This window comes from Marmota flaviventris, chromosome 7, assembly GCF_047511675.1.
Source record: "Marmota flaviventris isolate mMarFla1 chromosome 7, mMarFla1.hap1, whole genome shotgun sequence".
NCBI classification, from domain to species: domain Eukaryota; kingdom Metazoa; phylum Chordata; class Mammalia; order Rodentia; family Sciuridae; genus Marmota; species Marmota flaviventris.
In genome coordinates, this window is record NC_092504.1 from 94,057,825 (window position 1) to 94,073,823 (window position 15,999).

General features: G+C 35.1%; 1 protein-coding gene across 1 annotated transcript in view; it reads left to right on the forward strand.

Annotated features, from left to right (window-relative positions):
- The window catches only part of Cenpe (centromere protein E), an 82,173-nt gene extending 66,426 nt beyond the window's left edge, over window positions 1-15,747 (forward strand). Inside the window, exons 36-40 of the mRNA XM_071614846.1 lie at window positions 1,898-2,010; window positions 3,333-3,430; window positions 5,597-5,780; window positions 13,595-13,881; window positions 15,448-15,747. Of these exons, the coding sequence (XP_071470947.1) occupies window positions 1,898-2,010; window positions 3,333-3,430; window positions 5,597-5,780; window positions 13,595-13,881; window positions 15,448-15,539 (774 nt within the window). The 3' untranslated portion in view covers window positions 15,540-15,747. The remainder of the gene's footprint in view (window positions 1-1,897; window positions 2,011-3,332; window positions 3,431-5,596; window positions 5,781-13,594; window positions 13,882-15,447) is intronic.
- The last annotated feature ends 252 nt before the right edge of the window (window positions 15,748-15,999 follow it).

Below are 15,999 nucleotides of genomic sequence, written 5' to 3' on the forward strand. Positions count from 1 at the left end.
GGCCATTGGAAAATTTTGTCAAAAACAGTGTTACGTTCTGACTTAATTTCTTTAAAGACTTCTCTTTGAAAAATAGACTTTAGGGAATGGTGATTTTAATTAATTAGGTACCACTACACTCTTTTTAGAATGGCCAAAATCCAAAACATTGACAAACACCAAATCCCGGCAAGGATGTAGAGCACAGGAGCTCTCACTCATTGTGGGAATGTGAAGTGATCTAGCCACTTTGAAATACAGTTTGGCAGTTTCTTAGTAAATTAAATGTTTTCTTACAGTATTGATATCAGTGTCTTTGAAATACAGTTTGGCAGTTTCTTAGTAAATTAAATGTTTTCTTACAGTATTGATATCAGTGTTGAGAATCAGGTTCTAGTCCTGTTCCCTCAGTGTTGAAGATTAAACATCTGAGAAACTCCAAGACAAGAGCAAAAAGCTTTATTTAAAGGATAGAACAGAGAAAGGGACAGGGGTTCCTCCGCAAAAGAGGGGACCCAAGTAGGTGCCTAAGGGAGTGGGGGTGTCCTTGTCCCTTTTATAGATTTTAGATTTCCTTTGTTCTCATGCCCCCTCCTGCTCTCATCCTGCCTGTGGCCAATGACCAAAAACCAGGAGAGGAGCTGCCCAGAAAGGAAGGAAGAGAGTCACCCAGGGGCTACTAATTAACACCTCCTTGCAGGGAGGAACAATTCCATGGAAGCAGGTAACCTTGGCAACAGGATGGAGGAGGGGAAGTATCCTGAAGATATTAGCATTTTATTTCCTCTTGAATCAGCCCCCATCTTCCTGACCCAGCCTTTCATTACCTACATCGGCTGTCCTTTTGCCCCCCAGCCTCAATATGATCAAGCAGTTGTCCTCCTTGATATTTACTCATTGCACAAAAAGCTATGCATGTGCATTTATAGTAGCTGTATCATCATTGCCCAAACTTAGAAACAATTAAGACCTCTTTTAAGAGGTGAATGGATAAATACATCATAAGTATGTTGATACAAAGGAATATCATTTATCAGATAAAAGAAATGAGCTATGAAGCTATGCAGTCATGAAAAGACATGGGAGACATGCATATTGCTAAGTGAAAGTATCCAATCTGAAAAGGCTGCCTAGTATACAATTTCAAATATGTGACATTAGAGTTGGTGGGGAGGCATACCAGGATGTACAGGTAGAGCATAGGAAATCTAAGAAATTCTAAAGTAAATACAGACTTTAATTAATTAATAACATATTGGTATCAGTTCATTGGTTGTAACAAATGTACCATACTAATAATGCATGAATGTAATAATAGGAAAGAAGGTATGGGACACTGTATACATGGGAACTCTCGATGTTTTCCATTCAACTTTTCTGTGTAAAATAGTCTATTCAATTTCTTTTTTAAGATTTACTAATGCACATGAGTATGTATATGTTCTCTGAATGGAAAGCAGATATATGATATATTTGTATCACTGATTGAGCTATCTTTCTGTATAAAAATATTCCCAATAATGTGTTGTTGCTTGAATTTGAGTTCCACTTAATGTTTACATTTCTGCTCCAGCATCTTTTGTTTCCTTTTCCTGCTTCATCTTTGTCCACACATTTCATTATTTTCAATCTTTCTGTTTCATTTTGTACATAGATCACTTTTTTCATTGCAAAAAAGTACTTGTTTTAAGACATAAAAATCATATGTCTATATATATTAGCTTCAAATATACCTTACATCAAATGTTTAGTTACTATTCAACTAGAATTAATGCCTTTCTTGTTTTTCTTATACTTGAAGGAGTTTGCTATTTTAAAATATGTCTACTAGAGTAAAGGCAGCTAACTTTTCTTTAAAACCAGAGATATAGGACTACTCTAATCATTATTTTACTTTTCTTTTTTCTGTAACTATTAGGACCAAGTCGCTTTAGGAGCCAAACCCTATAAAGAAGAAATTGAAGATCTCAAAACAAAGCTGGTGAAAATAGACTTAGAGAAGATGAAAACTGCCAAGGAATTTGAAAAGGAGTATGTTATAGCTTTAGTTGAACATGGCTTTAATAGCTTTTCTTTCTAAACTACATAAATATCTTTGTATTAGTTAACTTTTTAAAAAGAAACTTATGAAAATGTTAGTGCTTTAAAAAAAAATACAAACCCACAAATTTTTAAGTTCACTAAACTGTCATATAAAGTTTTTTATGTTAATCACAGTTCTGATCAATTAACACACTTCTTTGAATGCTTCCTTCTCAATTGGGTATAAACAACTTAAAATGGCTTTTTCATGCTTAGAAGTGAACATTAAGAACTTATACATGTCTCTGAGTGAGTCTGTGTGTGTGCATATGTAAGAGTGTATTTTCTTTACATTTATAGGTACCTAGGACCCCAGAGCATATTCTTTTTATTAATATACACAAACACACACACACTATAAGAGCATGCTTCGGTCTACAATAATGAAAAGAACACTAAACAGAGAGTCAGGGAAACTGAATTAGAAGTGCTCACTTATTAATGCATTACCTTAAACAAGCTCTTTAATCTGTCAGATCCTTGCATTCACAATCAATAAAAGGAGAGGGTTATTATAGGATGTCTTAAGAGGTCTTCTGGATCCTAGCATTCTTCATTCTTCCTAATCTTGAATAAATATCTAATAATCTCTAATTCTGCTCATTCTAGCACTCTGTAAGTCTTTGTGCTGCCTAGCTGCCTTCCACTATTAGGTCCTTAATTATTTTTTAAGAAAAAAGCTTTTACTTATAGAATCAAAATACTTTTATAGTTTTTGAGAAAGACAGAAAGTCTTAAAATTTATTATTGCCTATTAATATCTAAACCAACAATTCATAAAATGTCTTTCTACTGGGAAAAAATGATCAGAATTTGACCTTTTGACTCTTTCACCTTAGACCAGACCTGCAATCAAGCTTTAGCTTTCCTGACAGTGTAGAAATGAAACTGCTTTTCTCTTTCTTGCTCTGGTAATTGTACCTTCAAGACCATTCTGTGACTCCATGATAGCAGCCCAACTGTTTGTTTTATAGCATCTCCAAATATAACTTGGCTTAATAGCCAATTAATAGCTATTGAGCTTTCAGAAATTTTAGAACTGGTTTCTCAATATTAAGAAAATTGGAGTGTTCCTATAACAAAATACTTGGAATTTGCTGGCATTATAGCCATAAAAGACATCATATAAAGAGAGATTATGCAGGATGATCTACCACTACTTATGGGTACTATGCTAATATAATGCATCATATTACAAAATTTTTGACAAAGATTTTGTTTATTCTTCCATAGAAAATTAGTTGCTATATTTTTATTATTGTTCTTGTTAGAATTGATTCTACAAAAGCCACTATAGACTATCAAAAAGAAGTGATAAGAGTATTAAGAGAAAATCTGAGAAGAAGTCAACAGGCCCAAGATGCTTCAAGTAAGTAGAAACTACACATATTTTCAGATCTTTCCAATATTACTTCTCAACACACAGACTTTGAAAATGCCTATTATCCATATGACATTCAGTAACCCAAGTTAATCAGTAATCTCTTTTTAAAATAAATATGTATCTTGTAGTATCTCTTTAGATTACTATAGTCAACTGTTTATCCATTGTAGATTCTTGAACTATATGAATTTTACTTTTGCATTATTAGATCTTTACCTATACTGAAGATACCTTTGCTGTTATAAAAGAATGACTTTTATGGTCAAGGTAGAACCACCCTTCCTAATAAAAGCCAAATACATTCCTTAGTACATTTTAAACTATATGCAACTAATAAATGAGGATTGGTACACAGTAAAAATAAGTAAATATTAACCTATTTGCTCTTAAAAGTAAAAAATATCAAGGTGATATTTACTTGAAAAACTTTTTAAAATATATCTCAGCTACATTTTAAGATTTAATGGTAAATTTCTACATATGCACTTCTCAAACTATCTTTTTTTCACATTTTTGTCTCATGTTTTACTTGAGAAGAGAGAATTCTAGCTAGTACTTAGGGAGCTTTATGTAATAGAAAATGCACTGAGCTAAATATCAGGGGAAGTTCTCTAGACTGATTGCCCTCACTAATGGCCACATGAAATCACAGGTCCAGCACCTGACCTTTCTCACCTTATATGCATTGTTAAGAAGAGCAAACCAAAAGTTGTATGTGAAAGCACATTGAAAATTCTAAATGCCAAGCAAAATATAATATTTTATCATAAAATATAATAATAATAAATGTTATTATCCACTCAGTGTGTGTTGAAGTCATACTTAATGTAGATTAAACTTCCTGAGTGTCTATTGCAATATGCTCTCAGCAACTGTCTAGAAAACTTGACAGGATGAAAATAAAAGTGAAGATTCTTTGTTACAGAAGGGTCAGGATAGTTCCTCCTGATGTGTAGGTGACTTTCAGGTATATACAAGTAGAGTAATCCTTACCCTAAATGCTTAGACCCAGAAACTTTGGGGGTTTGGATTTTTTCAGATTTTGAAATATTTGCATAAAAAAATATACATAATGATATATAATGGGGATAGGTCCCAAGTCTAAACATAAATTGATTTATGTTTTCATACACGTCTTTAGTACATAGCCTGAAGATAACTTTTTATAATATTTTTAATGATTTTGTGCAGAAAGCAAAGGCTCTCCTAGCCACCCACATGGATAATATGAATTTCCCACTTGCAGTATCTTATCAGTACTCAAACAGTTTTGGATATTGGAGCATTTCAGAAGTCATATTTTCAAATTAGGGATGCTCAACATGAAGTGTACATGAATTCTGAAGAAAATGGACACTGAGAATTTCTTCTCCCCATATACCCTGCCCGTTTTTTTTGTCAATGCCAGTGGCCTAACGGGTTATTCTACTAAATAAACATCTCACAATTTTATGCAATTGAACACAGTTTTACATATATAGTGTGAAATACTGACTAACATGCTTTAATAGCATTCTAAGGCATATTTAATAACAGTTTACCTTGAGTACTTACAATGCCCTGAATGACTGAGGCGGTCCTCATACTTTCTCTGTATTAACAAGCCCTCCAGCTGAGCACTAATTTTGAGCAGCTCTAACTGGAGAGGGTAGCCATTGCTGCAGTTAGGATGAAAGATCTTAGCCATATTTGGTAGAGGTTGAGGTAAATTCTAAAGACATTTAGAACTGATGATCAGCCAGATGTGGTTAGTGCTCACCTGTAATCCCAGCTATTTGAGAAACTAAGATGGGGATCTCAAGTTCAAAGCAGCCTGAGCAACTTAGTAAAATACTATCTTAAAATAAGTAAATTAAAAGGCCTAGGGCTATCTCTCAGTGATAGAGCCTTGCCTATAGCAAGCACAAGGCCCTAGGTTCAATCCCCAGTATTGCCCCCCCCCCAAAAAAAATAATTTAATTTAAAAATAGAACTGGTGATCAAACAGGCTGGATAGGTAGGTGAGGTAAAAGGACAAGTCTACAATGACTTCCACGGTAATGGTGGAAATGTTCGGATTTTTATAGTTTTTCTTATTTTAAATCTTGGAGATAATCAAAATTACACTATATTAAAAAAAATACCACCTATTTATGTTTTTGTTTTCCACAGTGATATCAGAACATACTGATTCTCAGCCTTCAAATAAGCCCATAACCTGTGGTGGTGGCAGTGGCATCATACAAAGCACAAAAGCACTTATTTTGAAAAGTGAATACATAAGGCTAGAAAAGGAAATTTCTAAATTAAAGCAGCAAAATGAGCAACTAATAAAGCAAAAGAATGACCTGCTGAGGTAAGATTTGATTGTGTGATACAGATAATGTGCTTATGGCTGTTACATAGGTTGGGTGGGGGGATTGTATTTTGTATAGTTGACAGCCCTTCATATGAGGAAAGTAAATTTTAGAGTTTATATAGTAGGTGCCTTTAAAAAAAGAATATACTACTACCAACCCAGATGTTTATATTCATCAACTAACCTGTTTTTAACTAAGTCAAGAAAGTGAACAAAGACTTTTGAGGGGACAGCAGAGATATACCACAAGTCAATGAAGCTATACTCAACAGAGAACCCTTTAAGTCTGTTACCATAGCCTATTTACTTTTACTTTATAAACAAAGCTAACAAGTGTAAAAGGTCATTATGAAAGAGCAAATCTAGGTGTTGGAGAGAGAGTCTGGTGATAAAAAACTTAAACTCTAAGAATAGATCTAAAAAATGAACAGAAATTAGGTCAGATGAAACAAATGTAATTTTTAAAAATTTTTTTATTCTAATTTGTTACATGGCAGTAGAATGCATTGTAATTCGTATTGCACATATAAATCATAATTTTTCATATCTCTGGTTGTATATAAAGTATATTCACACCATTCATGTCTTCATACATGTTCTTAGGGTAATTATATCCATCTCATGACACCCTCATTTCTACCCCCATGCCCTCTCCTTTCCCCTCCAACCCCTTTTCCCTATCTAGAGTTCTTCTAATCTTCCCATGCTCCCCCTCCCAACCCTACTATTAATCAGCCTCCGTATATCAGAGTAAACATCTGACATTTGGTTTTTTGGGATTGGCTAACTTCACTTAGCATTATATTCTCCAACTGCATTCATTTACCTGCAAATGCCATGACTATATTCTCCTTTATTGCTAAGTAATATTCTATTGTGTATATATACCACATTTTATTTATCCATTCATCTACTGAAGGGCATCTAGGTTGGTTCCACAGTTTAGCTATTGTGAATTGTGCTGCTATAAACATTTATATGGCTGTGTCCCTATAGTATGTTGTTTTTAAGTCCTTTGAGTATAGACCAAGGAGTAGGATAGCTGGGTCAAATGGTGGTTTCATTCACAGTTTTCCAAGGAATCTCCATACTGCTTTCCATAATGGCTGCACCAATTTGCAGTCCCACAAAATGTATGAGTGTACCTTTTTGTTGTTGTTGTTTGTATTCTTAATAGCTGCCATTCTGACTGGAGTGAGATGAAATCTTAAGAGTAGTTTTGATTTGCATTTCTCCAATTGTTAGAAATGATGAACATTTTTTCATATATTTGTTGATTGTATATCATCTTCGGAGAAGTGTCTGTTCAGGTCCTTGGCCCATGTATTGATTGTGTTATTTGGTTTTCTGGTGTTTAGTTTTTTGTGTTCTTTTTATACCCTGGAGATTACTGCTCTTTCTGATGTGTAAGGGGTAAAAATTTGTTCCCAAGTTGTAGGCTCTCTATTTACCTCACTGATTGTTTCTTTTGCTGAGAAGAATTTTTTTAGTCTGAAATCATCCCATTTATTGATGCTTGATTTTAATTCTTCCGCTATAGGAGTCTTATTAAGGAAGTCGGGACCTAATCCCACATGATGAAGATTAGGGCCTGCTTTTTCTTCTATTAGACACAGGGTTTCTGGTTTAATTCCTAGGTCCTTGATCCACTTTGAATTGGGTTTTGTGCATGGTGAAAGGTAGGGGTTTGATTTCATTTTGTTGCATATGGATATCCAGTTTTCCCAGTATCATTTGTTGAAGAAGCTATCTTTTCTCTGATGCATGTTTTTGGCACATTTGTCTAATATAAGATAATTCTAATTTTCTGGGTTAGTCTCTGGATCCTCTATTCTGTACCATTGGTCTATTAGTCTGTTTTGGTGCCAATACCCACCGTTTTGGTTACTATCACTCAATAGTATAGTTTAAGTTCTGGTATAGTGATGCCGCCTGCTTCACTCTTTCTGCTAAGGATTGCTTCAGCTATTCTGGGTCTCTTTATTTTTCCAGATGAATTTCATGACTGTTTTTTTCTATTTCTAGAGGAATGCCATTGTGATTTTGAGTGGAATTGCATTAAATCTATATAGTGCTTTTGGTAGTATAGTCATTTTGATAATATTAATTCTGCCTATCCAAGAGCAACGTAGATCTTTCCATCTTCTAAGGTCTTCTTTGATTTCTTTTTTTTAGGGTTCTGTAGTTTTCATTGTGTAGGTCTTTCACCTCTTTTGTTGATTCCCAAGTATTTTATTTTATTTTACTTTATTTTATTTTAGGCTATTGTAAATGGGGTAGTTTTCCTCACTTCCCTTTCAGAAGATTTGTCACTGATATACAGAAATGCCTTTGATTTATGGATGTTGATTTTATATCCTGTTACTTTGCTGAATTCATTTACTAGTTCTAAAAGTATTCTTGTGGAACTTTTGAGGTCTTCTAGGTATTGAATCATATCATCAGCAAATAGTGCTAATTTGAGTTCTTCTTTTCCTATTCGTATCCCTTTAATTTCTTTCATCTGTGTAATTGCTCTGGCCAGTGTTTTAAGAACTATGTTTAATAGAAGTGGTGAAAGAGGGCATCCCTGTCTTGTTCTACTTTTTAGAGGGTCTTTTTTCTCCACTTAGAATGATGTTGACCTGGGGCTTAGCATAGATAGCCTTTATGATGTTGAGAAATGTCCTTGGTATCCCTCATTTTTCTAGCTTTTTGAACCTGAAGGGGTGCTGATTTTGTTGAATGCCTTTTCTGCATCTATTGAGATGGTCATATGATTCTTATCTTTAAGTCTATTTATGTGATGAATTGCATTTATTGATTTCAGTATGTTGAACCAAGCTTTCATCCCTGGGATGAATCTCATTTGATCATGGTGCACAATCTTTTTGATATGTTTTGTGTTTGACAGAATTTTATTGAGAATTTTTGCATCTATGTTCGTTAGAGATATTGGTCTGAAGTTTTCCTTTTTTGATGTGTCTTTGCCTGGTTTTGGAATCAGGATGAGATTGTCCTCATAGAATGAGTTTGGAAGTACTCCCTCTTTTTCTATTTTGTGAAATAAATTGAAGAGTATTGGTTTTAGTTCTTCTTTAAAGGTCTTGTAGAACTCAGCTGTGTATCCATCCTGTCCTGGGCTTTTCTTGGTTACTAGGCTTCTGTCTTCTATTTCATCGCTTGATATTGGTCTATTTAAATTGTGGATATAATCCTGATTCAATTTGGGCAAATCATATGACTTAAGAAATTTGTCCATGCCTTCGGTATTTTCTATTTTATTGGAGTACAAGTTTTCAAAATAATTTCTAATTATCTTCTGTATTTCTGTAGTGTCTGTTGTGATACTACCTTTTTCATCACGTATATTAGTAGTTTGAGTTTTCTCTCTCCTTCTCTTCATTAGCATAGCTAAAGGTCTATCAATTTTATTTATTTTTTCAAAGAACCAGCTTTTTGTTTTGTCAATTTTTTTCAATTGTTTCTTTTGTTTCAATTTCATTGATTTCAGCTCTGATTTTAATTATTTCTTGACTTCTACTGCTTTTGGTGTTGATTTGTTCTTCTTTTTTTAGGGTTTTGAGATGTAATGTTAGGTCATTTATTTGTTGGCTTTCTTTTATTTTAAGGAATGAGCTTCATGCAATGAACTTTCCTCTTAGTACTGCCTTCATAGTGTCCCAGAGATTTCGATATGTTGTGTCTGTGTTCTCATTTACCTCTAAGAATTTTTAATCTCCTCCTTGATGTCTTCTGCAACCCATTGTTTATTCAGTAGCATATTATTTAGTCTCCAGGTATTGGAGTAATTTTTATTTTTTATTGGTCATTGATTTCTAATTTGATTTTATTAAGATCTGATAAAATGCAGGGTAGTATCTCTACTTTTTTATATTTGCTAAGAGTTGCTTTGTGTCATAGTATATGGTCCATTTTACAGAAGGATCCATGTGCTGCTGAGGAAAAAAAAAGAGTATTCACTTGTTAAAGGGTGAAATGATCTATATATGTCAGTTAAGTCTAAGTTATTGATTGTATTATTGAGTTATATAGTTTCTTTGTTCAGCTTTTGTTTGGAATATCTATCCAGTGGTGAAGTGTTAAAGTCACCCAAGATTATTGTGTTGTGGTCAGTTTGACTCTTGAACTTGAGAAGAATTTGTTTGATGAACAAAGATACTACATTGATTTGGGAATATATATTTATGATTGTTATGTCTTGGTGTATGGTTACCTTGAGCAGTATGAAATGTCCTTCTTTATTCCTTTTGATTAACTTTAGCTTGAAGTCTACTTTATTTGATACGAGGATGGAAACCCCTGCTTGTTTCTGCAGTCCATGTGGGTGGTATGATTTTTCCCAACCTTTCACCTTCAGTCTGTATATGTCTTTTCCTATCAGATGAGTCTCCTGGAGGCAGCATATTGTTGGGTCTTTTTTTTTTTAAATCCATTTTTTGATTGGTGAGTTTAGGCCATTAACATCCAGAGTTATTATTGAGACATTATTTGTATTTCTAGCCACTTTTGCTTATTTTTGGTATTTAACTTCACTTGGTTTCTCCTTTGATTGGTTTTTCCTTTAGGGTACTACCTCCCTCTGATGATTCTCATTGTTTTTCGTTTCCTCTTCATGGAATATTTTACCAAGGATGTTCTGTAGGGCTGGTTTTCTAACTGTAAATTCTTTTAACTTTTGTTCATCATGGAAGGTTTTTATTTCATCATCAAATCTAAAGCTTAATTTTGCTAGATACAAGATTCTTGGTTGGCATCTATTATCTCAGAGCTTGAGATACATTGTTCCAGGATCTTCTAGCTTTCAGAGTCTGGGTTGAAAAATCTGCAGTTACCCTAATTGGTTTTCCCCTATATGTAATCTGATTCCTTTCTCTCATGGCTTTTAATATTCTCTCCTTATTCTGTAGTTGGGCATTTTCATTATAATGTGCCTTGGTATGGATCTGTTGTGATTTGGTGTCCTGTAAGCTTCTTGAATTTGGTTTTCCAATTCATTCTTCAGTTTTCTGATTTTATTTCATTGAATAGATTGTTCATTCCTTGGTTTGAAATTCTATGCTTTCCTCTATCCCAACCACTCTTAAATTTGGTCTTTTTATGATATCCCATATTTCTTGAATGTTCTGCTCATGGTTTCTTACCATTTTCACTGTGTGGTCTACATTCTTTCAAGATTATATATTTTGTCTTTGTTGTCTGAGGTCCTGTCTTCCAAGTGGTCTACTCTGTTGGTGATGCTTTCTGTTGAACTTTTAATTTGGTTTATTGTTTCTTTCATTTCAAGGATTTGTTTGTTTTTGTTTTTGTTTTTTTAGAACCTCTATCTCCCTGTTGAAGTAATCTTTTGCTTCCTGTATCTGTTTATGTAGCTCTTTGTGGAAATGATCTTTTGCTGCCTGTATTTGCTCTCTTTTACCATCCTTTAATTCACAGACCATTGTAACCATGTACATCCTAAACTCCTTCTCTGTCATTTCTTCTGCTGTGGCTGCTAATGATTCTAATAATGTGGTGTCTTGATTTGTTTGGGGCACTTTTCTCCCTTTTGCTTGTGTATCTTCCTTTTCGGCTCTGTGGGTCCAGGGTGTTATTGTTTTTACCCTATAAGCTTATGGTGTTCCTGTAGGGTTCCAATATATCTCCTTTGTGGGGAAGGACAATGTTAACAGATCCCAATATAAACAATATACCACCTATAAACAATTCATTGCCAATAAGACCTATACAGTTTGGTCACAATGTACAGAAATGTTGAATTTGATTATTATCTATAATGTAATCAGTAGGTTTGTAAAAGGGTTTACAGTTTCTGACGGTGTACAATGAACTGGGAATGAGGTGTAGGATGATATGCTGAGGAGGCAGGATGTGAGAATATAGAGTTAGTATATCTTAGGAAGTGTGGAAGAGAAATAATGAAGAGCATTAGTAGCAAGAGAATAGATAGGAAGTAGTTTGGGGTAGACAAGTATGTGGGAAGACAGTAGAGTACATAAAACAAATACATATGTATTATGAAAAATAAAGGATATTAAAATAGTAAAAATTGGAGGAAAAAAAAGAAGAAAAAAAGGCATATTCAACACCAGTATAATATACTATTCAGACGTTCCAGTCCTCAAAATCCTAGTTGATACGAAGTACTTGTTTTCACATATGTTGAGGATGTGAGGGTAGGAGATAGAGGGGGAGAAGAAAAAGAGAAAAAAGTAAAAAAATAATAATAATAATAATGAAAAAAATTTTTTTAAATCTCGAAGGAAGAAACTAGGATTGTTAATTGTTTTGGTTGGAGATGAGTCTCTTTCCTGCTTCCCGTTCCCTTCAGTAGGTGGGTTTATTGTTAGATGGTATCTCCACCCTCATGATGGTGAAAGTAACCAGGGTGGGAATGCTGGTTCTGGGACAGGGCACCTGGATGTGAGGTGTGGCACCCGCCAGTCCCTGTAGGGAGACTGCATTTCAAGGGTCTCTTTTTGGTTCCGCTCCTATGACTTGGGCACCTGGTCCTATCTCCCTATCTTGCCTGAAGGTTTCCCAGTTCCTGGTCTCTCTATTAGCCTCCACACTGTCTTACCTTCTCCTTCTAGGGACCTCTCCCACTGGGGCTCTCTTGGGCAGTGCCCTGGTCGCACTGCACACCCATCCCGCTGAGAGCTGTTTCGTGTTTGGTAGTTACTGTTCTGGGTTACTGGCCACTGGGAAGAGGCGAGAGTTGGAAACTGGGTACCTGGTCAGTGGAAGTTCCAATCTGGGAGCTGCCCCCACCAAACATAGTGATGAAGGTATCCCAAGATGGAGGCAGGCCTAGTCGGGTGGAGGAAGCCTGGCAATAGTGTGTGATGTGTTCAGAGATGAGCTCTGTGGCATGCAGCCTTGGGGCTTTTGGCTGTCTTCAGAGCCCGTGAGATGTCTCTGAGTGCAGGTAGATTACCGCATAGGGGAATATGGCAGTAGCTACAGAGTCAGTCACAAGATGGAGGCGACTTGGGGAGTCTCACATTGGTAGATGGGGTCTATAGGGAGTGGCAACGGAGTTCCTGTGGGTGGGTAGTGACTGATTGTACTGTGTTGGTGTGGAGAAGCATCTGGGAGTTCTGTACCTGTGCTGATGCAGTGATCCTGCTAATACACTCGGGAGCTCTGTGTGGGCTAATGCTTCGGGGCTAGTATTTGGGTGGGGGGAGACAGGAGCCTGGAGTCCTGCTCCAACACTGAGCCCCAGAGCCCTGCGCAGGCACAGCACTGGTGATTTCTGTGCAAGAGCAGCTGTTTAGGGGTCCCCTATCACTCTCAGAGAAGCAGTATTCCCACTAGGTGAGACCTGGGTCACAGAGCAACACAGAATGCTGGCTCCCTCTGGCTCGCCATCTTGGATTCCCCCAAGAAATGTAATTTTTTAAATAAAGCTTCATCAAACAAGATTTGTCCAGAAAGACTAATTTATCACATCAAAGACTAAATTATTACATCAAAATATCAATAGACAAATCAATCCAGATGATATCAGTTAATTTGAAAACATAGTATTATACTTGGAATTTTTAAACTCCATGATGACAAGTTTTACTGAAATTATTCAATTTATATAGACCCATTTCACTTTTTGAACTGTGGAAATAGTCCAAACAAAAAGCATTAGGTTGAAATTAAAATATTAATGTGGTAAAATGGTAAATTTTATGTTAAGTATATTTCACCACAGTTTTTTGTTATCGATTTTTTTTATGTGGATACGTTTTAAGAACTGAACAGTCTAGCAATCTTCCTTTTTATTTATTTATGTATTTTTCTTACCTACACTTAAGCAATAACCAGCATCTTTCCAATGAGGTCAAAACTTGGAAGGAAAGAACCCTTAAAAGAGAGGTTTGCAAAGAAGTAACTTGTGAGAATTCTCCAAAATCTCCCAAAGTGACTGGAACAGATTCTAAAAAGATACAAAATATACCATCTCAATACAAGGAACAAAATGTACAAAATCTTGTACCAAAGGAATCGCCAAAATCTTGGTTTTTTGATAACCGATCCAAGTCTTTACCAGCACCTCATCCAGTTCGTTATTTTGATAACTCAAGTCTCGGCCTTTGCCCAGGTAAGTAAATATAAAGGTTACTTGGAAGCCAGGGGATAACATTTGGAACTTGTCTTTAATATTTGGCCCCAAATGTCAAGTTTAGATAAGAAATTAGGTTAAGCAAGCTACAGTGCACAGACTTTGTTTGCTGACCCTCTGTAAGAAAGTCAGTTTTTCTCCAAAGCACAATGACATGTAGTCACTCTTATACCAACTGAAGTCTTTATTCTGCCTCTACAGTTTTCTCCAAAGATAGACAAGCAACAAATCAAGGACATAAAGAAACTACCCTATAAACAAAACTGCTACTAAAAAGGCTTTCAAGTCAATTCAGTGGGCCTATCATTTCATTGACATATTCATTTTACACAAGCCAGATGATAGATTACGATATGTACTTATTCATTTAATGAGAAAAATCTTTTGAACCCCTACTCTGATGATACATTGATAAATAAACCAGACAATAATCAAGTACAGACAATAATCAAGTACAGATGTTTCCCTAATATATTACTACAGTATGTATACATAGTATGGGTAGTACAGTATTTCCCTACTATGTTAACCACAGGATCTTTTGACTTTGCAGTGGTGTGAAAGCATACCCATGTAAGTATTATGATTTTCAGTTTTGGACAGTATTCCAAAAAATTACACAGGGTATTCAATATTCACCAGTAGGCTTTGTGTTAGATTGTTTTGTCTAGCTGTAGGGTAATGTCAGTGGTCTGAGCATATTTAAGGTAGGTTAGATAAGTAAGCTATGACATTCTATAGATGAAGGTATTAAATGCATTTTTTACTTCAGATATTTCTACTTAAAATGCACTTATTAGGATGTAACTCAATCATAAATCAGGGGGAAATTATATATATTTTTTTTTAAGTAAAGTTTTAGAAATACAAAAGTCTATGAGACATATAATAGGTACTTTTGTTGTTGTTGTTGTTGTTGTTTAGGAATATTGAGGAAGTCTTCCTCCAGGAAGGGAACTGAGATATAAAAGACTAATGTGAATTAGCTTAACAAAGTGGGGGAGGGAAAGAAATTTCAGGCAGATGAAACAGTGACAGCCCCAGTGTAAGAGAGACCACGACCAGGGGTAGAGAAATGTGGTGTCGCCACTGAACAGTCTAGCAATCACGTGGATAAAGTCAGGCCAAAGAGAGAAAGAGGTAAGTCAGATGTGCAGGACTTCCATAAATTACATAAAGGAATTTTTACTTACCCTGAGAGTAGGTGGAAGTAGTCTTTGAAAGATTTTAAGCAATTGAGGGCCATTGTTAAATAAAATAAGGGTTACTTGAACACAGACACGGCAATACTGCTACAGTCCATCTGGTAACTGAGATGGCTGCCAGGTGACTGGAGTGTGGTAGCACATGCATACAGCATGGATACACCAGAGTGGGATGGAGTGGAACAATGAATTTCATCACCACTCAATGTGGCATGCTATTTAAAAGTTCTGAATTGTTTATTTTTAGAATTTTCTATTTAGTATTTTTGTACCATGATAGACCACAGATAACTGATATCTCTCTAACAGGATTAATTTTGGCTTTTATTTTCTTTGTCAGAGGAACAAACCATAGGAGCAGAATGTGTGGATCCTAAGCCAGGACCTTGGTACACCTCAGGAAAAGATGCACCCGAGTGCAAAACTCAATAGGCTCCCCTCTGTCACTTTTCTAGAGGCCTTGCATTCCATGTTTGGAAATGATGCTGTTACTATATGTGTCTATTCATGGCAGTGATGTCACAATCCAACTTAACTTCAATTTATTTTTCACTTTGCCACTAGAATTAGAAAATAAAGGAACAACAAATTAATTTATTCCAGTAATTTAGAATAATGACAGCTATACCTTCTTCTTGCATGTGGTAACACTTTTTTAAAAAGTTTAATTGTATTATTTATTTATATATATTGCAAAGAATAAAATTATTGAAGGAAATTTCCTCTCATAAATTGTATGTTTTTATTAATGTAAACTTATTCACTTTTGACTTTATAAGTAAAACGTCATTTATTAAAAATTATAAACTTTTTTATCTAATACCTTGAACATTCATTAAATGTTTAATTAGTATTTCTCTCTTCGTGCTGTCTTTCAGGATTTTGCTATGAA